The 22119-nt window shown below is 40.0% G+C and overlaps 1 protein-coding gene across 1 annotated transcript in view; it reads left to right on the forward strand.

Moving 5' to 3' along the window:
* IFT81 (intraflagellar transport 81) overlaps positions 1-22119 on the forward strand; it is a 37342-nt gene that overhangs the window by 10912 nt on the left and 4311 nt on the right. The window contains exons 8-16 of the mRNA XM_079322122.1: positions 4031-4194; positions 6407-6502; positions 8248-8394; positions 15678-15827; positions 16688-16816; positions 17928-18017; positions 18955-19041; positions 20334-20405; positions 20494-20579. Of these exons, the coding sequence (XP_079178248.1) occupies positions 4031-4194; positions 6407-6502; positions 8248-8394; positions 15678-15827; positions 16688-16816; positions 17928-18017; positions 18955-19041; positions 20334-20405; positions 20494-20579 (1021 nt within the window). The remainder of the gene's footprint in view (positions 1-4030; positions 4195-6406; positions 6503-8247; positions 8395-15677; positions 15828-16687; positions 16817-17927; positions 18018-18954; positions 19042-20333; positions 20406-20493; positions 20580-22119) is intronic.

A 22119-nucleotide genomic window follows, 5' to 3' on the forward strand; every position in this document is an offset into this window, starting at 1 on the left:
CAATTAAAGTTTTAGAAATGTTTGGTAAAGCAGACTGACTTAGGTGGAACTTTATTTCATCTTCAAATGATTTTATTTATTATAAAGTCACTGTCAATCAATGCAAGGTTGTGATAAAGCACTTTTAAGATAATTTGATATCTGTGATGAAGATACAAGTCTGGTTGGTGAATTTGATGGTGTTGTTGTAGTTGATTTTTTTAAGGTCATTAACTCTTCTACCCCATTTTGAACAAACAAGGCAGCAAAAATTCAATGTGGTCTCTGTTAAAAGGATTAAAAGGAGTTTAGTGGAAGGTTTAGAGAAATGGAATGGGTGTTTGGCTTGTTTATTGTTTGGTATTTATACCAGATTCCTGAAAGAAAATAACAAATTATCACTGATGAAATAGAAATAGGGAAATGGCTGAATAATGAGGAGCCTGATGATTCCAAGTGACCATAATCACTTGGGAAGGCAAGCCCACGCCAACAGTATTTATTTGAAGGAATAACTAAATTCCAAATTCCAGGATATTCCTCCAGGAATAATGTATATGCAATGTATTTATGGCATGTGGGGCTTTTCCTAAGAAGTGTCTGAGAAGAATTTGTGGGTCAGATGTGGGAATAGGAGAGTTAGTTGAGCCATAGCTGAGGTGCCTTCCCTGCTTTATTTCTGGGAGAAAATGCCAGAGAAAAGTTTCTTTGCCACTGGGTTTGGCTCTGGCACATCCAGCCCTGCAGCCCCAGGCCAATTCAACATTCAAGAAGAGCACTGAAAGTCAGAGAGGTTTCAAAGAACTCTTAAGAATAATGATAAACATGGAAAGCAGAACTTGATCACAAATTCAGGAAGCTTTTTGGTTTTTCAAGGATGTATGGAAGGAATGATTGATCTGCCAATGTTTGCCTGTCCCAGGCCTCTGTTTAAGAGAGGGAAAGTGGAAGTGATGTTCTTGGAAGCTGTGGAGGAAATAATTTCAGCCCTCTCTTTGTGGCTGCTGAAAGAGAAGGGAAGGATTTGATGCTGGAAGTCTGTTCTAGGTGTGGTCATGGCCTTCCCATGTGATATTAAACAAATTATTGTCAGAGAGTCTATGAAATGAGCATCCCTCTCTCTTTTTCCCCCCTTTTAAAAACTGAATTCCTGTTGCAAGTGGTTCTGGTCCAGGATGCCCAGCTGGCAGCCTGTAGAGGGAAAAGCAGTGGGATTCTGAGCATGAGGTTAATCAAATTTTAGCACCATTAACAGAATTATGCAGAGAAAATTGCCTCTCTTCTACATGACTGAGCAAGCACGAATAAACTCTTTCTCCCATCCCTCTCTTTATAATAATAATAAAAAAATTTGAATGGAAAACATGAGGAGTTGCTCTGAATAGCTCTCCACATGTAAATACGTGGTTGGCAGAGCTTGCTAAAATAACCTGAGGGCACAGAGCCAAATTTCTTACGTGTGTAGATTTTGTAACCATAAGTCAATGTTGAAACATTAAAAACAGAATTTATATGTGTAATGGAAAGATCTGAAGTATGCTGGTTTTTTTTCCTCTCTAGCCTGGGAATTTGCAAAAGAATGTTTTTCACTGAAATAAAAAAAAAACCCCAAATCAGGAGCTGTCCTGTGTTTTGGTTTTTAAGGTTCTGTTAAACAGCAAAAGTAGCTTTTAGGTAGTTACTTGTGTTGAGTTGTATAGGAGGAAAAATATATCAGTGTATTCAGGAAAGAAATGATATTACTCATGAGGGATGTTGACATCATGTCTTTCCCCATCAAGAAATGAAGTTTTAACTCGTTTTGTTGCTCCATTAGGACTCAGCACAACACAGAATCACTCAGGGAGCAACAGGACCTGGTAGCAGCTCTGAGGTTATTTGAGGGATAAATCAGACTGTGAACAAGGTTATACTCCATGAAGTCAAAAGGTCTCTGCTCTCATCAAAGCTCTTGTGGTTCTTTGCTGTTTCTTGTCATATCTACAACAAATCATTTAAGCATGTACATTTTTATCAGAAAACTGGAGTAGCACAAAAAATGAAGTACAGGTTATACATGCAGGTTTCTCTGCTGCTAAAACCTCAAGAAATTGATTGAATTAAAATATTAATATTTCATATCAGAATAATGTAATTGATATCAGACTGATTTTCACACCAAAGATGTTGGTTATAAATATCAGGTTGGGATGGTGTTGCAGTCAGTTCTGAGGTGATAATTCAGCTCACAGGGTACGTGGGATGCAGCTTTGCTGCATTTGCAGAGGTGGGAGATTTCTAGTGAGACATTAAAATGTGGTCTCTGCTGCCCAGCTCTGCTGCCCAGGTTGAGGAAGATTGGAATGGAGTTCTTGTGCAGGAAAGAAGAGGGAAATCTCTCCCAGTAAGTCCCAGGGAGCAGCTGCAGTGCCAAGTGCACTATGGCTGTTCCATAGGCAGAGTAAATCCACTTCCCCATTCCAAAACCAGTCTGGGGGCTGCTTGTTTTCATAAATGACCCCTCCACGAAGGGGAAGGGGTCCTGTGGTAGTGTTGTTTTCCATAAACAAATCAACAAAGTGGGAAAGAGGAATTCCCACTCATTTTTAGTTTGTGTTGACTCGACTTCATTGGCAGTGCTGCTTTCCCCAGGGCCTGTTTTTTCTCCCAGTTCTTGAGGTTTTCTCAAGAGCTGATGGCTTATTTCCCTTCTGGCAGCTTTCCTGTCAGAGTGGGCTGGGAGCAGGGCTCAGGAGGATCTCTCAGGACACTGATTTAGAGGTGAATAGCAGCAGAAAAAATGGGGGCCTCTTTTCCTGGGCTCTTTCACTTTGTTCTGACCTTTCCCTTTGGCAGTCAGGCTTCTTAGCCTGAGAACCAAAAGCTGTTTTCATCTACATCCTTTCCCATCTCTGCTTCAGCAGCATCAGCTGCACTTTTGTATCTCTGCTCAACTTCTCTCTGCTTGTGCAGTAAATGAAAGAGATGGAGATTGTGAACTTGTTTTTCTTGGCATTTCATCACAATTCCATCTTCTCCCTAATATGGAGAAAACCAAAATCCCAACCCTAGCAAGTTGTTTGAAAATGAAAAAGAACCCTGGATCACCTAGATCATGAAAAATACTCTGAAATTCCCATTCCCACTCTCATCTGATGTGCAGCTTCCAAGTCTTGTAGTCCTTGGCACAGTTGTCTCTGAAGAATTACTGCCCTGAGCTGCCTGTTGTCAGTGGAGACTGTGCAGTGTAATTTAAATAGATGTTTCCTTTTATCCTGTTGCATTTTTCTATCTGTGAATTGTTCTTATCTGCACGTACTTGGGTTTATTTATAAATGATCTGTTAAGGATCCTGAATTACTCTGCCTAGAAAGAGCCAAGTGTTCCTGAGCCTGGTAAGGTGTAGGTGCATCAGGCTGGTGTCCAGCAAAGCTTATAAATGGGGTTGCTTTTTTTCTGTTGGATTGTTATTTTCTGCATTCTCAGTCTATAAACTGTCCTGAGATTAAATATTTGTTCTTTCAAGAAGAAATCTTTCAAGGCAGGCAATCTGTGTTCCAGCAGTGTAAAGGACCCTTACAGTAGACACACATTAAACTTTGCCCAATATAAGGCCTTTTAAAATCCCAGACAGAAGAAAAAAAAAATATTAAGCATGAATCTCCAAGGGTATAATAAATCTATCAACAAGCTAGGCCAAATTAAGATTTTTCTACAGATAAAGGTTCAATGGCTGTTTATATCCAGTGGTGTGTATTGAATTCTGTATCTGATTCAGCTGGAGTTTCACATGAGATGGGGTTTACTTGTTATTAATGAGAAAAATCTCTCAAGGAGCTGTTACATGTTAGAGATACAAGTGCATAATAAATCCTCTTATATTGTTTAAGATCCAGATTAAAAATTTAAATCAAGTAACTCCCCCTTTCTCTGAGCACTGAAAAGAAGACTCAAATGTTATGCTGTTGTTATTGTAATCAGCTGCTAAATACTTTAATGTGTTGGGGAAATCAAACTTAATTATCTGCTGCATTGCTTTTATAGACACTAACTGATTTAATTTGTTTTTAAGGTTTAATGAAGAAACTAGAAGAGGAGATGAATTTCAATTCCTACCTGGTAACTGAAAAAATACCCAGAGAGATGGAAAGTAAAAAGACTTCAGTGTATTTCTTACAAAAGGTGGTTGCAGAGCCAGCCATGACTCAAGCTGATCTCACTGCACTGGAAAGTGAGGTGAGGGTCCAAGGTCACCCTTCTTTTATGCTCTCTGTCATGGTCTGAGTTCCTGGGCTCTGCAATGTTCTTATCCCTGCTTCATATCCTGGAGAAAATGTTTCATTCCCAAAGCAACATCCCTGCAGTTGTAAAACCACAGCTGTCTCAATCACTAAGTGCAAACTCTCTGATAAGGTTTTTTTAAATACCCACAAAAGAGACACAAACAAACCAACCCCAAGCCAAACCCCAAACCCAAACATATCCTTAGGTGCTATTGAGGAAATTGTGTTAATTCAGCACTAAAGGGCTGATTTTTCTTCTCTTCAGATTTTACTTGTTTGAAACCCTCCCTGCCATCCAGACACATCCAGAGCTTATGGAGGGAACATTCCCTGAGGGATTTATTCTCACAAGATGATGCTTTAATCCATGTGCAATGGCTCAGAACTCCTCAGTGTTTGGAAGAGCCCTGCATTGTTTGGTTTAGTTTTTAACACCAAAGAAAATGTGGGCATCAAATACTTAATTCACCTTTCCAGGCTTTTTCATAAGTTAAAAGCAAATAGTCTTAGAAAAACCTTCATTTGTCAGATATATCCAGAATGTGCAGAGGGGTTTGTTGCCACAGAAGTACATTTATATATTAACTCAATTAAGTTTTCCTATTTGCATAATCCTAAATAAAAGATTAAATATGAAATATTATGTCCTGGAAGAATTTGAAGGAATGCTAATTATTAGTATTTCTGTTGATGATTATGATGAAGATTTACAGCAATGTTAGAGGGAAGAAGAGTAGTCCTACATCCTAAATTCAGCTGTGTTTAATACCCCTGGGAATTCCAACTCAGGCTTTGCCATGAAATAGAGATAATGAGGAAACAGAGTATCCATCTTCAGGGATGACAGCATTAATAAATGGCAGATTAGGGCTGAAATAATAAACCAGCTCTGTGATTCAGCCTCTGCTTTCCTAGATTAGATCCTCTAATCAAAACAATATTTGTGGCTGCAGTTATTTCTTTCAGACATGCTTGAAACCCTGTTTTGCACATTTCTTTTCCAAGAGTGTTGCTTGGTTTATTGCAATATTTTAAAAAGCTTTAAGTTTTACCTTCTTTCTCCATTATGTAACCTTTGATTTGTTATATTTTGGAAGTATCTTCTTCTTGAAAGATAATAAAAAACATGTCATACACTTGGCTGTTATCACAGCATGGCCTTAGGCAGCTTTTTTTTTTTTTTAAGTCAGCTTTTTATTATGTCAGTGCCTTAAAAAGGAACTGAACTGCACCAAGCATGTTTCCACTGTGCATTTTATAATATAAAATCCAGGAATTTATTCACAGAAGGGAATTCTTATGCCATTTTCAAATTCAAGCCTGTTCTACTGCTAATAGAATAGAATTCACAGGAGAGTTGGGGTTTTTTTCCAGGTGTTGGAGTATTATTAGCCCTCCTGAGCAATTTATTTAAGATACTCAGTTTTCCAAGCACATGGATGTTGCTCCCAGAGCTTCCAGGGATGCCCAGCACTGTCCCTGAGTTCTGCTCTGACTCCCTGGGATTGCAGCACATGTTTACACTGCTCCCTTATCAGCAGCAGAGAATTAAAGGAAGGTTGCTGTGGCTGTGTTTTCCATGGTCAGTGGGAGTCCAAGTGCACTGGAATCTGCACTCTGGTGTTCTGAGAGTTCCAGAAACTTTGGCTGGAATGAAGCTCAGCATTTTGGGACTAAGGAGAGCCAAGTGCATTTTGTGGCAGGAGAAGAAAGCACCACAGACATGGAATATGATGGTCTGTGACTCTACAAAGTGTTGATGAAATCTTTATCAGTTAATCTTTATTTGCTTCCCTTTGAACTTCTATTAAGTGGTTGAATGAAAGGGAATTTTAGTTCATGGCAATAAAATTACATTTTTCACTCTGCATGTGGTAATTTCTTTTTTCTGTACCAACTCACTGATTTTCTCTCCACATGCACCAGTTTACTTCATTTTCAGGGCCAACGTCATGGTTCTGCCTTATCATAAAGGCACAGAACTGGAAATCCAAAAACAGCCTCTTCCTGGCCAATACTTAATGACTCACTGAGCTTTTTGGGTCTGTTTCTCTGTTTTAAAAAAGGAACTGGCTGGATTGTAAATTGGGTTGCAAAGCATTTAATTCTTGGAGAAGACAAAGACACCAAGCTCTGTTTCCTTAGTTTTCCACTCTGTCTTGCAGAGAGATGAAGTCAATGCAGAAATTAATCAGCTTATTGAGAAAAGGATGATCAAGTATGAGCCAACTGACAGTAAATTCTCCTTGTATCGTCAGCAGGTAAGAAGGAACAAAATGTGTTTTAAACAGAAGCAAGAGAAGAAAATCAGCCACTGATTGATTTACATGCTGATTTTTTCTATTATCATCAGTAGAAATATATAATAATAATGGAGGTCAGAATGTAAACAAAGACTGGAACATATGTCTGTTGAGGGCTGAGTCAAACGTGTCAGTGAATGTTCTGACTGCTGTCCTTGCATCACAGCAGCTCTGGAAGGGGCATTTTGCAGGAGCTATTTTGGAAAAATTCCAGCTGTGGATGGATTGTAGGCATGAGGGCTGCCTGCTGCAGCTCTGTCCCTTCCTTGTGTCTGACCAAATGCCATTTTTCTCCTTTCCATCTCTTGAGAAGGAATTCTTTGATTTCTCATCCTGAGGCTGTAAAATAATCTTGCTATGAAACAGGCAGTCTGCTCCAGTGTTAGTAAATTCCCAAGTTATAAAAAGGATTTATGAACTTGGAGGTTTTTGGAGCTTACACAGGAACCTGAGCGATTCCTTTTCCAGGCAACCTGCAGCTCTGCTAATTCTGTGGAAGATCTTCAGCCTGATGCTGACAGTGATGGCTTGAAAAATAAAAAGGCTTAAGTAAAATGTATCAGTGGGAGGGAAAAAATGGAATAAGATCTGTATTGCATTCAGTCACAAATGCAGCGTGGAACTCCATTTTATTTTGGAAGAGATGCTGTTCCTGAGAGAAAATCCTGCTCTGGAATGTGCTGGGACCAAGGAGGGAGCTCCTGCTCAACCAGGAACTGAGGTTACTGCTCAGAGCCTGTGGAGCTCTTTGCTTTTTTCTGCCAGGCCTGGCTTCTATTTCACAAAATAATCAGCTCTGTTGTTCCCTGGTTTGTCACCACAGACACCTCGTGCAGCAAAGAGCTGAGCTCCCACCCCAGCACAATTCTGCTGGAGATTTATTTAGGGAGAAAGCTGGTCCTCTCAGCTGAGTGTGAGAAAGCTGCTGTGTTTTGGCTTCATTTTTTTCTAAGTTTTCCCTTTCACTTGAAGAAACCAGTCATGCCTCAAATTCCTGCACCTGCATCTAAATGAATGTGTTATTTTAATTTTTCAACAGGATACTTTGGCAAGAGAATTAAAAAAAAAAAAACAAACCCTTGAACTAATGTATACTTATATTACCAAATCTGTCTGGTCAATACTCAGTTACTATTAAATATTCAGTCTTGTATAAAATATTATTTTTTAAGTGCTTTATCTTCTAGACTAAGAAAAATGAAAAATAATCTGTAATCTACACTATTTCTGTACTTTATTGCTTTATTCATCATCTTCTAGCTATTTGCCAAGATTTAGTGGCTCAGTTCTGCTTTAGTGTAACATATTTCTGTAGGTTGGAGTAGGTTGGAGTTATAAAAATCTGTATTATGACATTTGTGAAATCTTGGATAACTTTCCAGTTAAGCCATGTTGTTGTATCTTACATATGCACCAAGAGGGACTAAGCAGAAGAAATGGAGCAGCTAAAATGCCTGCCTTTTTCCTCAATGAAAATGAAAAAATGAAGTGAAGAAATGTAAATCTAAAATGTAAAATACATCAGCTTGAATCTGGGCAAAAAGGCTGTGCTGGAAACTTCATCCATACTGGAGCAAGTTGGGATGCTGCAGCCAACTTCAGTGAGGCTGTGGTTTAACCTGCTGTATATAATGATACATTTTATCTAAAAATCATTTTTCTCCTGATTAAACAAGGCAATTTTTACATTAATGATCTTGCAGGCTTCTATAATTTCCCGGAAGAAAGAAGCCAAGGCAGAAGAGCTTCAGGCTGCCAAGGAAGAGATGTCCAGCCTGGAGAGGCAGATGGAGCAGAAGAGCAGTCAGGCCCAGGAGCTGGAAGGCTCTGAAGTCCTCACTGAGGATGAGGTAGGGATTTGTAGCTGTTTTCAAATTATTAATTTCTCTTATTCACATTGTGCCTAATCCATTGCAAGGTATACAAGGAGTCAGTGTTGGGCTGTATTAATATTCCAACCAAAATGATGGCAGGACCATCACAGTGGTTTGATGGTGAATAACTTACCATAAAGGTCAATATGGTTATAAATAATATAAAAAGTCTGGATGATTATAAAGCATAACACCAGTGATTATCAGAGATGCAATTAGTCCTGTGATATTTATTACCCACAAAAGTTTTTACTTAAAACCCAAATTTCCCAGACCTTCCTGACTTTGACTGGCACAGACAGTGTGGCCCAGTTACAGAGAACTTTCAGCTGAACTTCTCAAAGCAGCTTTTTCTGCTTCAGAAGTTTGCAAAGAATAAGGGAGCTGCAGTTTGGTACTGGTTTGTCAGCAAAATAAATTGACTTTTTCTCAGCCAGTAATTTTTCCAAGATGGGAAGAATCCTGCTAAGGGAACTTACAGGCAGAGTCACTAAACTAATGAGAATTTTATCTGCATCATTCTCTGACTTACTGTCATTGTCTCATGTACTGTCTTTGCACTGCCTTCATTTAGCCAGAGGCACACACTCCTTGCTTGCATGTTCTTTGTTTTTGTGGCTTTTTCACTTACTACTAAATACAGGGAACGCCCTTTGTGGAAGGAATTCCCTTCCTAATCCCATAGGACATGGCTGCTCCACAAATTCAGTTACTTTTAAAGGAGTCTGAAAGTGTGGATGAAGAGTTGAGGTAGGAGCAATGGCACAGAGATGTGGAAAATGATGTTGGTTTCTCTTCCCATCACACACTCAACCCTTTCCCTTGGCAGCAATAATAAGGAACCCACTGCATTAAGTTTCTCTCCACTCCAAGGTTTTCAGCTCCAGTGGGCACATTGCTGGAGACTTTGACAAATTTTTAAGCAAAAATAAAAGCAGAAAGCTGACAATTTGTGTTTTGTGACATGTGATGGAAAGAAGTGTTTAATTAATCAACAAGAATGTATTACCAAGACAGCAGCATATGTTTTACATTATCTACACAGGCACTGTAAGGTAAGAAATAATTGTGCCTATTCTTCAGGAGACAAGAAACTGATCCATAGAAATTTGAGAACTGGGTAGGAAGGAAACCTCATAATCTTGTAAAAGGCTTAGTAATGAAAAACTCAAGGTAATTGTCTGACACAAGGAAGTGGCTCAAGACAGAAAAAGGACAAGATCTGTTTTGGACATGACCTGCATTCCTTTTGTTCAAATATGTTCTGCTTTTGATTTTTAAAATATTTTCAAGTCTTCATTTTGCAGAGTGAAAGATAAATGGCTGAGGAATTTGGAAAAAAACACTGGCTTAAAATCAGAAATGTTTGTCTTTTCATAAGAAGTTTGTCTTTTCAGAAGAAGCATTTCCTGGTTTCTAAAATACTTTCTGCAAGGAAATGTGTACTGGCAAGGAAGCCAATATATAAATCCATGTTCTGTTCATGTTTATTACTTCCTTAGGTGAAGTGCAGTGGTACTCACAGGCACCAGTGCAAAGTAGTAAAAAGGGTGTTTCCTGTGCCTAAAGACTAGGAAAGGATTTGAATTCTTGATGGTTTTTGATCATTTCTGTTTCAAAGGTCGTGGTTTCCTCATCTGGAAGGTGGAGACAGTGGTATTTAATCCTTTCTAAATGTCTGCTGCCAAAATTGCTGCACAGGGTCTTGGTGCTGGAGATTCTGCATCTCCTCCAAGTCCATGACAAATGCACAGAGCCAGTCCTGTCTCAGAGAGGGGTGTGAGGGGCCAGGGCTGAGATGAGCCAGGGCTGGCAGGGAAGAGGTGATGAAGCAAAAGTGGCATGAGCAGGTTCTCCCTCCCCAAAAAGCCTGGGTTCCTCACTCCCAGCCAACCTCCTGCTGCAGGTTTGTTTCTGGTATGTTCTGCCTTAGGATTTGTGTTTTCTGGTTCAGTGCTCTGCTGCTCCAGCTTTGAGGCAAAATAGCAAAGGAAGTGTTGATTAATGTGGTGGTGAGTCAGTGCTGCAGTTCATGGGGACAGGAGGAGTTTGTCCATTCACCCTTCACACTGTGACAGCCAAGCTTCCTTACACTTTTCTCTTCCAGTCACAAGTTTGACATTTAGTTCCTCCATTTTTAAAAAGGCAGAAAGAAGGGGTTTTAACAAATACCTTTGCTGTCTTAAATTTAAATGGATTTTTTAATCCTATCAAAGTGCTACAGTTAAATCAAAGTATTGTTTTTTTCCTATACCCAGCATTTCTAATCTTTGCTCTGTCTATTACATCCCATGGCATTCTCAAGACTTGGCAATGGAAGAATCAGCACCTCCCTAACTTGTGCTCCCAAAACAGTATTTGGATCTTCAGTTGAGGTGGTTTTAGCCCTTCATTCACCAAAAGGTCAGGCCTGGCTTGGGTTTTTAGGTGCTGGTGTTTTGTTTTCTTCCATAGTCATGAAAAGCCTTCCACTGGGTTCTACACCTGGATAGAAGTCAGGACAAACAGCAGGGAATAACCAATTCATTTACATCAAACACAAAAAAGTAGGAATAAATTGTCTGCTTCAGGGATTATGAAGTCTTTTTAAGTACTTCAATCAAAGTGCAGTGAGCAGGGGGCACAGTTGGCAGCTCCTCACTGCAGCTGTCAGATCCTGAAAATTAGGGAATCACATGTTGACACTTGGAATGCTGGATGGTTCAGTTACAAGTGATCCTAGGTAAAGCTGGGATATTTTTAGCCTTTTACACAAACCATTGTACTTTCCAGAGTTCAGCACAGGCCCCAAGAACACAGAGTTTCCAGTGATTTGGAGTTGTCTCAGAGCTGTGCTGAACAGTCAGCTCTGTCTCAGAGAATCAGTCTGGATTTGAGAACAGGCCATGGGAAATCCTCCCACTTTTTCCACAGGTGTGTGAGGTTTGCACAGGCATTTCCTTAAGGAGTTTAATCTTTTTTCCATACAAATGCTCATCCATGCCTACCTGCCCCTGATAAAGCAAGACAATGTTTCCATTTGCAAAAAGAGAAAACAGCCTCAGATCAAAGATCTTGCACTTTTCCTCAAAATCTGAATCTGTCAGATTTTTTCTGGGGGAAGTTCCCTGTCACCTGCAATCTCCCAGAGCTGAGCACTCCCTCAGCACACCCTGCCATGGTAAATCCTGCATCTCATTGATCTGTGCATCCTTCCTGAGCGTGGAAAATGAGTTCTCATTATAAATATTTGGATTGATTCAAAGTATTAGTAATGACTGCATTAATACTTCTTACCTGACCAGAAGCAAGCACTCCTGGAAAATGCTCAGGAAGAGTTTTCCTGGCTGAGCTGTGCCATGAGCAGCCTGTAGGATACTTTAACTTTATTAGACTGTACTGCTCTTATCTATTAGAAGCTCATCCTTCTGTGTCTGAGTTATTAACTCTGTCCAACACTGCCTGTGCTAGCTTAAATTTAGACCCTCTTAGTAAAAAAATATGAAAAACCTGTCATGTTCAGGAACTTTTCCATACTGAATTTTAATACTTTGGACAGTCTGTATCCCATTAATTAGTCTAGTTAGAAATTAAAACATCTGCTCCTCAGTTCTTAGTGAAAATAGTTATAGTCAGCTAAGATGTTCTGCAATTATTGTGCTTATGCAAATAATTTTCTTAACTATTTTTTTTTTTTATTTGGAACCTTGTTTAGTTATGTGGTTTTTTACAATTAATACTTTATTTTCTGTAGTATTTTAACATGAAGGGTATTTTGATTACAATAACACAATCAAATTGTGCATTAATCCAGAAAATACTATTTTAAAATATTTGACTCCAAAGTGAGCAGTTTTTCTGGGGTTTGTTCTTTGGAAAGAACAAGCTTTATCCATTTTCTCCTTTAATGATAATCTTGGAATAAGAACCTTGTGAAAACTTCTCCTGGGGCAAATGTGAGATTAAAGGAGATGAGGTGAGAAGCTTGTAGTGAAAAGCCAAGGCTGCATAGAGGAGCTGGGCTCTGGTCCCAGTTCTGACCACAGAGGGCACAGGGTCACCAGGCTGATGTCCTTTCCTGGGGAGGGGTAACCTGCCAGGCTCTGGAGAAGCCATTTCATGATTGGATTTTTATTTAGAACTGTTAAAATAATTCCTTCACTAAGTGTGGAGAGACTGAATCTGGTGAGACCAACCTCTTCCAGATTCTAATAAATGGAGAAGAATGAAGTAGGTGTATTGCTGGATTCTTCCAATGAACATGGAGCATAATCCAGGAAATCTGCCCAGGGATGGTGCATACCTGTGTTATGTGAGAAATCAATGTCTTGTTTTCATTCACTGTGTTCCATAATCTGCATTCCATGCTTGTTATGTTACAGTCACCCATAAAAATAGCCAAGTGAAAAGGCAGAATCTTTGCTTGCTTTCCCTTGGATGGTTTTTGTGTCTCCAGGGGCTCTGACTCTGACACGGGCTCCAGGCTGGTTTGCTTCCACTGCTCCCTCAGTGCCAGCACTTGGTTCTTGTCCAGACATTTAATCTTTGAAGCTGAAATAACTGCTTGTGTGAAATTGCTTGAGAAGGAAAAGCTCCTGGTGGACATGGCCCTGACTGGAACATCCCTGCACAGGCAGATCCATGGGAATTCCCAGGATGAGCCTGCTGAGTTTGGACACAGGGAGCAGTTGCCTTGGTCTATGGGAAAATGCTGCTGCTCAGAAGTGCATTCCTTTGGTTACTTAACTTGAAAGTGATGTGGCCAAACAATGTTATTGCTCTGTGAACTATTCAAATTATTGGAAAGACCTTTCACCACAGTAAAATGCAGTGTTTTGTGGCATTGATTTCTCATGTACACGAGGTGTATAAAGCCTCAGAAGCAATGTTCACACAGATGAAAACATTGATATTTATATTTTAGTTTAATTTTTTGGAAACTTATGGAATGCCTCTCAAATTCTAAGTTGAAGAAGCCTTGTTTTGCTGTAAGATCCCTACAAGCTGCTGATTTAAGTAGAGTCAAATCTAAGAGCTCCAGCTCAGAACTTGGCCCTGGATCTAAAGGAGCCTTCAGTCAGTGAGATTTTGAGAGGCTAATCTGTGCTGCCTTTGGAGTAAATCAGGTCTTTTGAACATTTTGCCAAATTATTGATTGATTTTTCTACACAGATGATCACTTTCCTACTGTTGTTTAGATCTGTTTTACCTTGTTTGCTGCAATAAAAGCTATCTGAAAGGTTAAGTTTGCTTTAAAAAGCCAGAGGTTGTGCTGCCATCCACCCCCTAAAAGGAACAGATTTCAGTTGTCACTGGGAGCAACTTGTAGTTCATTTGGGATGAAATTTGTATTATATAGTCCTAAGTTAATCAGCTAATAATAGAACAGTGGTGGAATTGATTCATTAATCAACAAGATCCTTTGACTTCCATTGTAAAATACATTCTGCTTTGAATATTGAATATGCAAATGCCCTACCTCCCACTCGAGCTATTTTCAAGACCTTAAAAGTGAAGAGAATTCTAGTTTGCTTTTCATCCTGGGACACACTGACAGAAGATCATTCAGGTTTGATAATTCTGTGTGGTCACATATTAAGTTTAATCCTTTACCTCATTCTTTGTTATATTCCACTGATCAAACGATATGTCCCAAGGATCAAGAGAGATGACTGTGCTTCCTTTAGAATTCGCTCAGTTGATTGGAAAGATTGTATTTATACTTTTGTAATCACTTGGAAATCACAGAAAGGGTGGTATTGTCTAAGCAATTAAAGGGGAAAAAAAAAGTCTTTTATATTAATGAAGAGGATGTGATTGATTTTTCTATGAAAAGGAATGAATTTGGTGCTACTGTATTAACTATGCCAGTAATGTGCCAGAGAGTGTGACAGGGGCTCAGGTGACCTTGTGTATCCTTGTCCAGGGTAGTAGCAGGATGTAGGATGTTATCCCAAAGCCTCACAGAGGCCAATCTGCATAGAGCACATTGAGTAATTTGTGGGTTTGTTCTTTCACCAAAAACGTTTATAGCTTTTGGCTTTAAAAATAGTTCTGGAGCGTAGCAAGAGAGGCAGCTTTGGCCTAGATATTGCACAGGATGGCAGATGAACAGGGTTGATTTCATTGTGGGCATTTTGCCCAGGACACTTTTTATAGAACATACAGTTACTCTGGGGGTTCTTAGCCTGTGGTCACATTGGGGGTTTGGGTTCATTCTGTAGAAGGGAGAGGGATAATTTCACAAAAATAAAATTAATGTAATTTTTGAAATGGAAGTTATTTTATGTTTGAATTTCAAACATGTATCAGTGGGAGTGGGATTAATTTTCTTCCTGGGGCTGCCTGGTCTGTGCTCCCTGCACACACTGAACGCCTCCTCATCCAGGAGCATTCTGAAGCTTGCTCTTACATCATTTACTCTCATAAATTTTATTTGCTTTCCATCTCTGGATCTGAATGCATTTTTTGAGCTGTGACTGGCATTTACCTCGTAGCTCTCATGTAAAATCCAAGAATAAGAGCTGAGACTGCACAACAGATGGAAAACGTTAAAGCACAGAAAAATCTTACCTGTTTGTTTCAACCCCTGGTGCTTGTGTTACAAATTGAAAACACACAGCTCCAGGTGTAAATCAACTAATGCTGTTGGACTGTAAGGATTTTTATTATTTTATTCAGTCTTTAAGAAAAATATAAATTCTCCATTGCTTTAGATTTAGAGTCAAATACCTACTGCATTTCTCTGTTTCTATGCAAGAGCTCTGCTTTTTTTCCCCTGGGTTTGAAAACTTAGCCAGAGATATCATCTAGGTCTGCAGGAGTCAAGGAAAGAGAACAAGTTTTAACTACTGAAAATACTAAAAAAAAAAAAAAAATTTCCCATGTCCTCTTCTCTTCCAGTTTTACTGCTGTCTGTGACCATGTTTTGGTCTGCAGAGCTGGGGCTCTGTTACAAGTGCAAATTAGTGTTGCATTAAGTTTTTATTATCCATGACTCCCATAACGTTTTGCAAGGAGTCTTTACTTTTCCAGCTGTCAAATGGGGAGCAGAAGGGAGTGATCTCAGACCTGCAAATGAGTGAGCTGGGACAGAAAGCAGCGGAGCTGCTTCCCTTGATCTCTCTCATTGAACAAATGCAGAGCTGAAAATAAATAGACCCTGGGAATCCTGAATTCCAGCTCTCTGCTCTAAACACCGCATTTTCCACGTGCGGGACAAGGAGGACAATTACATTTTATGCAAAGTGAAGTGAATTCCTGCTCTCTCTCCCCCGCAGTTCAAGCAGTACGTGAGCAAGCTGCGGAGCAAGAACACGCTTTACAAAAAGAAGCGGCAGGAAATGTCGGAGGTGACGGCGGAGTACGGGATCCTGCAGAGGACCGAGGAGCTGCTGCGGCAGCGCCACGAGGCCGTTCAGCAGCAGCTGGTAACCGGGGCTGGTGCCGCTCCCGCCTCCCTATCCCCAGCCACCCTCGGCTCCTCTGCTCAAGGAGCCACTGGAGTACAAAAATTTTGTCTGCCCCCTCTGAGGCTGCTGTACTCTGTGTCCGTCAGAACTGCTCTGCAGCTTCTTTTTAGACTGAGGGGCCTGACCCTGCTTTTTAAAGGCGATGGTGAATCTGTACAAATGCTGCTTAGGGCAAGGCTGGATGCTTAAATTACTTTTTTTTAGGGAGGGCTTAGAGAATGACCAACAGCAAACAGGCCAAGTTACTGCTGCTGTAATAGTATTTAAAGAAAGAGTAGGTAAGAAGGAAACATTCTAACCCCAGGTTATTTAGAGGAAAATGTGTTTAAATTTAAAACTGGATGAATCTTCCCTAAGCCAGAAGAGCAGCAGAAGGATTTCTGCTCTGGATAGCTGTAAGAATCCCAAATGCAGGAACACTCTGTGGTATTTTCTTTCAATCCCTCTATTCTTGTAACCAAAATACTTTACAAAATAATTAACTGCATCTTCTGATCAAGCAGACAGACTTTACATATTGAACTTCTTCAGAGTCTGGCTTGCAGCCCACTTTACTCTGTGGAAACTCTCTGTTCAGTTCATTGAGCATTGGATGACCAAATATTGTATTTACAGCAGGTTTTTATTGTCTTGCTGTTCAGGCACAAGATAAAATCTACTTTTCTGGAAGCTAGATTAATTATAATAAATTGATTAATAAAATAAATTCATTACAGTACTTACCCTTTTCACTTCTTCACAATATTTGGCTCCAAGAAGGAATTTGCTGTTTCTTGGTTAGTGGACTCACATCCAGCATTTATTGTTTGTGTCTGCAGCAAGCAATTGAGGAGAAGAAAGGAATCTCTGGATACAGCTACACCCAGGAGGAGCTGGAAAGAGTCTCTGCAGTGAAGAGTGAAATGGATGAAGTGAAAGGCCAGACATTAGATAACATGTCTGAAATGGTGATTTTAGTCTTCAACTATTGCATTTCTTTCAGTTTGAGTATCTGGTTCCTCAGCATATAAAACCCAATTTAATGTTTTTGTTTGGGTTTATAATGTTCCTTTAATCTGTGTTTATACATTTATATATAAATATTTCTAACAAACACATCTGCAAAGATAATCTTGAGAAAGTTTACTAAAATATGTGTTTCTTTTCTTTAAAATCCTACAAATAAATCCTTCTTTTCTCCCCTTCAGAAACTGTAGGGATATCAGATCTTCTTGTCTTTGATTCTTTACTTTTTTGTGATTTCAGAAGTGGTTTCATATTTGTTCTTATTTGACACATGGTTTGAAAGAGACAAATGGTTTGAATCTGTAATGGAGGCTTTTCTAAAATGTTTGTAAATCACTGGAGTTAAGCATTTGTTGAAAAGATACTTAATATGCTTAAAGAGCTAAATAGCTTGTCTTTTTCTTTATAGCCTGATTTCAATTGCCCTTAGAACTGTCATGTTTAATTTACCTGCCCACATAGTCATAGAAGCAAGAAAGAACTTGAATTTCTAATTATTATAAAAATACTATAAGAGAGCAAAAAGCAAAATAGTATCTTTTTAACTCCTTAGGGCACTTTTAAAATAAAATGGTGCAACTAAAATAGAATTACTCTCAAACAGAAAGATGGATGCAATTTGAATTTTCAGTCTAAATATATCAAAGTGATTCAATTTTAACATTTTCAAGTTTTATTTAACCTGTGCAAGTGTATTTGTTTTCTTAAGGATCTTTTCCTTTCTCTGAGCCCCCTCTGTGCATCCCCTTTATCTCCCCTGCTCCTTCAGCTTTTTGGTGTCTGGCACATGGGGAGTGCCCTGGACTTCTTTGGGATGTTCTCAGTTAGAACAATGAGAGCAGAATTTGCCTCATTTGTGGGAATGACCCCACTGCCAGTTGGGCTTTTTCCCTTTATTACTTAGGCCTGAACTTCAGTTGTATAATTAAGGTTTCATCACACATTTTTTTTCTCTATATTTTGATTTACTTCCCTTTCTCATCACATTCCCAATTATATAAATGCATAATTAGGGTCATAGAGTTAATGAATATTATTTTGTCCCTTTCTCAGGTGAAGAAACTGAATGCCATGGTGGCAGAGAAGAAGGCAAGCCTTGCTCCTGTCATCAAAGAGCTGAGGCAGCTGCGTCAGAGCTGCCAGGTTTGAGAAACACTCTTCTCTTTCTGTGTAAATCGAGTCAAACCCACAAATAAATCCAATTTACAGATCTCTGAAGTGCTCTACAAGGACATGATCAACTCTGAGGGAAAGCTGGAAATAGCAGAATGTGTCAACAGCATTTGCAGCAGGCAACGTGCTAAAGGTTGGGATTTGTAAAAGCTGACAGTGCAGGCACAAAATTCAGTCCTTTATAGCAATTTAAAAAATTACTACATCAGGGGAAAATGTGAAAAGTCATAGTTCAAACCCACAGCAAAGTTAGTTTCAGATTAGCTGCAAAGCTATTTTTGTATTTCAGCACTGGTGATCCCAACCAATGCTCTCCTTTCTGAGTGGATTGCAGATCACTTCTCATCCAAATGTTGGCTACATTGATCTAACTCCTGCATTAGTCTGTGGCACTGACAAATATGCCCATTTGTTCTCAAAATTTTGTAGAGAGCTGGGGAAAAAAAACATCTTTTGGGTCTACAGCTGCCATAAGTTGGCTCATTACCATGTAATTAAATAAACTGATGCATTTATCTATCAATGAAATTTCCAGAAAAACCTACTTTTAATGGTTCCATTCAAAGTGTCAGCAGATGAAATCCAGCAAAGATGTTGATTGTGCACAGCTGGAAATCTGGCTTTTCATAGGGAGCACTTATATTGATCCTTTCTTAATGTCTATTTTTATAATTATTTGTTCTTTCTTCTTGCAAGCACAGCCTTGTTACCCTGGCAGGGTACAGAGGGAATTTCCTTCTCTCTGATCCCCAGGATGTGAGGGGGTTGGTGGCTTCCCCGTGTAACCACAGCCCTGTGCCAGCCAGGGTCACACTCCTGAGCTGGGGCTGGTGTGTGAGGGGCTGAGTGTCACATGCCAGTCACAGGAAGATTTCACTGATGTTGCCCTTTTGCCCTTTTCACCAAGGAATTAACTCAAGAATGTGATGAGAAGAAAATCCAGTATGACAGTTGTGCGGCCGGCTTGGAGACCAACCGCTCGGCGCTGAGGCAGGTGGGGCTGGCTCCTGCACTGGATAAATGTGTGTATGTGACAATATACCACACATGCTGTGTGTTCTCCTGCCTTCCCTCAGCATTGGAAAGTACAAATCCAGGCAGTGACCCACAGGTCGTGCCTGAAGCTGCTCTGTGGGGTGGTTGCAGTCACACGGGTCTGAGCAGCAGCACAGGGACTCGGTGCTTCATCCAGCTCTGATCTGAAATCCTGCTGCCCTGGACAGTATCTGTTAGGGAAGAATTTGACCATGAGGTAAAGATTAATTGATCAAGAGAAATCTTTATATGCAGTTAGCAGTTTCACTGCATTAGCAACAAATTCAGTGGATAATTAATGACTGAAACTGGTGGTGAGGAGACTTCATTAAATGGGATTGTACTCCTGCCTTGTCTCATTCCATCACTCCTGTGAATTTTGACTGGGCTTGGTTTCTCAAGGCCTTGACCTCAGAAAAATATACTGCAAGGTAAACAGGAGTACCTTTAAAGTGAGGGTGGATATATAGAGAGTTAATTTCCTGCTCTAAAAGTTCCTTTGTAGGGTCCTTCATACCAGATGGACCTGGTATGAAAGGGACCTTCCAAAGAAACTATTTTACAACAGCAATCAAGGCTTTTCTTCTTGGCAGACAACTCTTAGTCATTTTCTACCACGTGGTGACAATCACATCCACTGACTGAGCTGGACAGGAGTTAAACTGCAGAATTCAGTTTTCCAGCTGATGGTCTGAAAAATCACAGTGACAGACTCTGAAATTGCAAATGCTGTGCAGCCTGGAATGCGTACAGGAATTCCATTGGGATCATGAGGTTTTTTGGGAATGGATCATTTAGAGATAGAAGCAACCCACTATCTCCAGACTCTACATAATTATTGATTGGTGATTAACATACTATTGGCATGTCTGTAGCTTCTAACATGCACTTTGCAGATGTGTTCCAGGAAATGCTTGTTCACAGCTGTGCCTGGCACTTCAGATGTGCTGAAGAGCAGGAGTCTTGGCAGCACTGCTGAAGTGTCTGTTAGAAGTCAGGCATTAATAAAAACCTGTTAACAGCCATTTTACATCTCTGACTGTGACTGAAACTGCAAATCTAAAACCACTCGGTTGTCTTTCACTCTAAAAGAGACTTGTGAGAAGCCCAAATTAATAAAAACATTTGAGAAATTATCAACTCAGGATGATGATAAGGATGATGATGATTAATGGTTTATATGGCAACACAGGGCATCTCCTGGGAACTTGCAGTCACCATGTCCTTTGGAATCTTACTCTTTTCCCACAGGAAGTGAAAGGGCTTCTTGAGGAGTGTGCCCAGGAAGAGAGCAACTACCATTACATTAACTGCATGAAAAAGGTGAGAGCAAAATCGTGCACTGTGAGATGAAATGGCAATTACCATAGACACAGCCATATATCAATTTAAATTTTGCATTTCTCTGCAGAGCCTGGAGGTCCAGCTGCAGCGTGCCAGGGAGGAAATGAAGGTCTACATGTCCCCAGAGCCGCAGGAGCGGCGCAGGGCGGTTCGGTGAGCGGGGCAGGGCGCTGCCCTTGGGAGGATTCTCTCCCCTTGGGAGGGTTCTCTCCCCTTGGGGGGTTCTCTCCCCTTGGGAGGGTTCTCTCCCCTTGGGGGGTTCTCTCCCCTTGGAAGGATTCTCTCCCCTTGGGAGGGTTCTCTCCCCTTGGGAGGATTCTCCTCTCCCCTTGAAGGAGATTCACAAACTGAGGCTGAAGTCAGGAATTTTCTCATTGGCATGTGGGCTGGAGGAGTTCACCTGATAAATTTAGAAACACTATAATAATCTAAAAATAAGTATCTCGGATTCCAGCCTATACTGCTGGAAATGTTTGAGTTCTCTCAGACATACCAGGAGATTTGCCCTTCCCATTGGAGATTCTCAGCCCAGGAGAGGCTTTAACTGGCAGCCCCACAGTCTGAGGATGTTTCTGTACCATGCCATGAACCTCCATCCTTACCCTCAGTTTCACTGACTCCAGTGAAAATCTACTTCCTTCATCCCATGGCTCTCTTCAGGACCCCTTGCCTTTGACTGGCAGGGAGAGAAACAGGAAATACTATAAATTGAGCAGCTGATTATTTTTGGTGTAGTTTTCTATTTTAAATTGAATTTTTTCCTGCCAAAGATGGAAATGTTTTCTGAGAATGAGATATTTCAGATTCATTATCTGTGCTAAGAAGTCTAAATGTTACCATGTCATAGAGATTTTTTACACTTAGTTAAGTGTAACTTAACTAAATATTTTTGTAAAAGTATCCTGTTGAAAATATTGTGTATGGTCAATCTTGTAAAAGCTGAAACAAAATTCAGGCAACAGTCAACAAACTGTTTCAAAATTAGGCATCAGGAAAATCCAAAACATTTATAGTTTTCAGTTGGTAAAAGTGTCAAAATCTCCAGGGCTTATTCTTCATAATTAGTTTTTTAAAGTTTCAGAATATTGCATGAAATAGAAGTTCTGTTTTCCAGAAAAGTAAATCTTAGATCCTTGTTGTCAACAAAATAATTCAGTTGGCGTCAGTAGTTTTACAAGGTGGTCTTTGCTTTCCCACCACAGTATTTCCCAGTCACAAAAACATTTATCAAAACAGTTCTAAAATTCATGTTGGCTCAGTTTTATGGCCATTGATATGGAAATGTGTCAAACAGTGAGAAAACTCCAGGGATTCTCTCAGGAGAATCCATCAGACCCTTCCTGAAGCCCCTTGCACTGCATCTCCATGCTCTAGGACAGGAGGCAGAGATCACCAGGAAGGGAAGGACCAGAGTAACATCCATCACACATCTTGTGCAAGGATGGGAGGCACAGGAGTGTTCAAACACTGTGTAGTAAAGAGTGTAGGAAAGTAAGAGTAAGCAAAGAATCAAAACTACAAATGCTGGGGAGGAAGAAGGACAAGGAGAGAGAAGGTGATGGAGGCTGAGAGGGCTCTTGCTCCATCTCACAAAATAATGACAGGCTGTAGGAAATAAACATTTACCTAATGAAAGAGAGATGAAACAGCACAAGGCTGTTTAAGCAGAAGGCCAAACAGATAAAACCTTAGA

This window comes from Erithacus rubecula (genome assembly GCF_903797595.1).
Source record: "Erithacus rubecula genome assembly, chromosome: 19".
NCBI lineage: Eukaryota > Metazoa > Chordata > Aves > Passeriformes > Muscicapidae > Erithacus > Erithacus rubecula.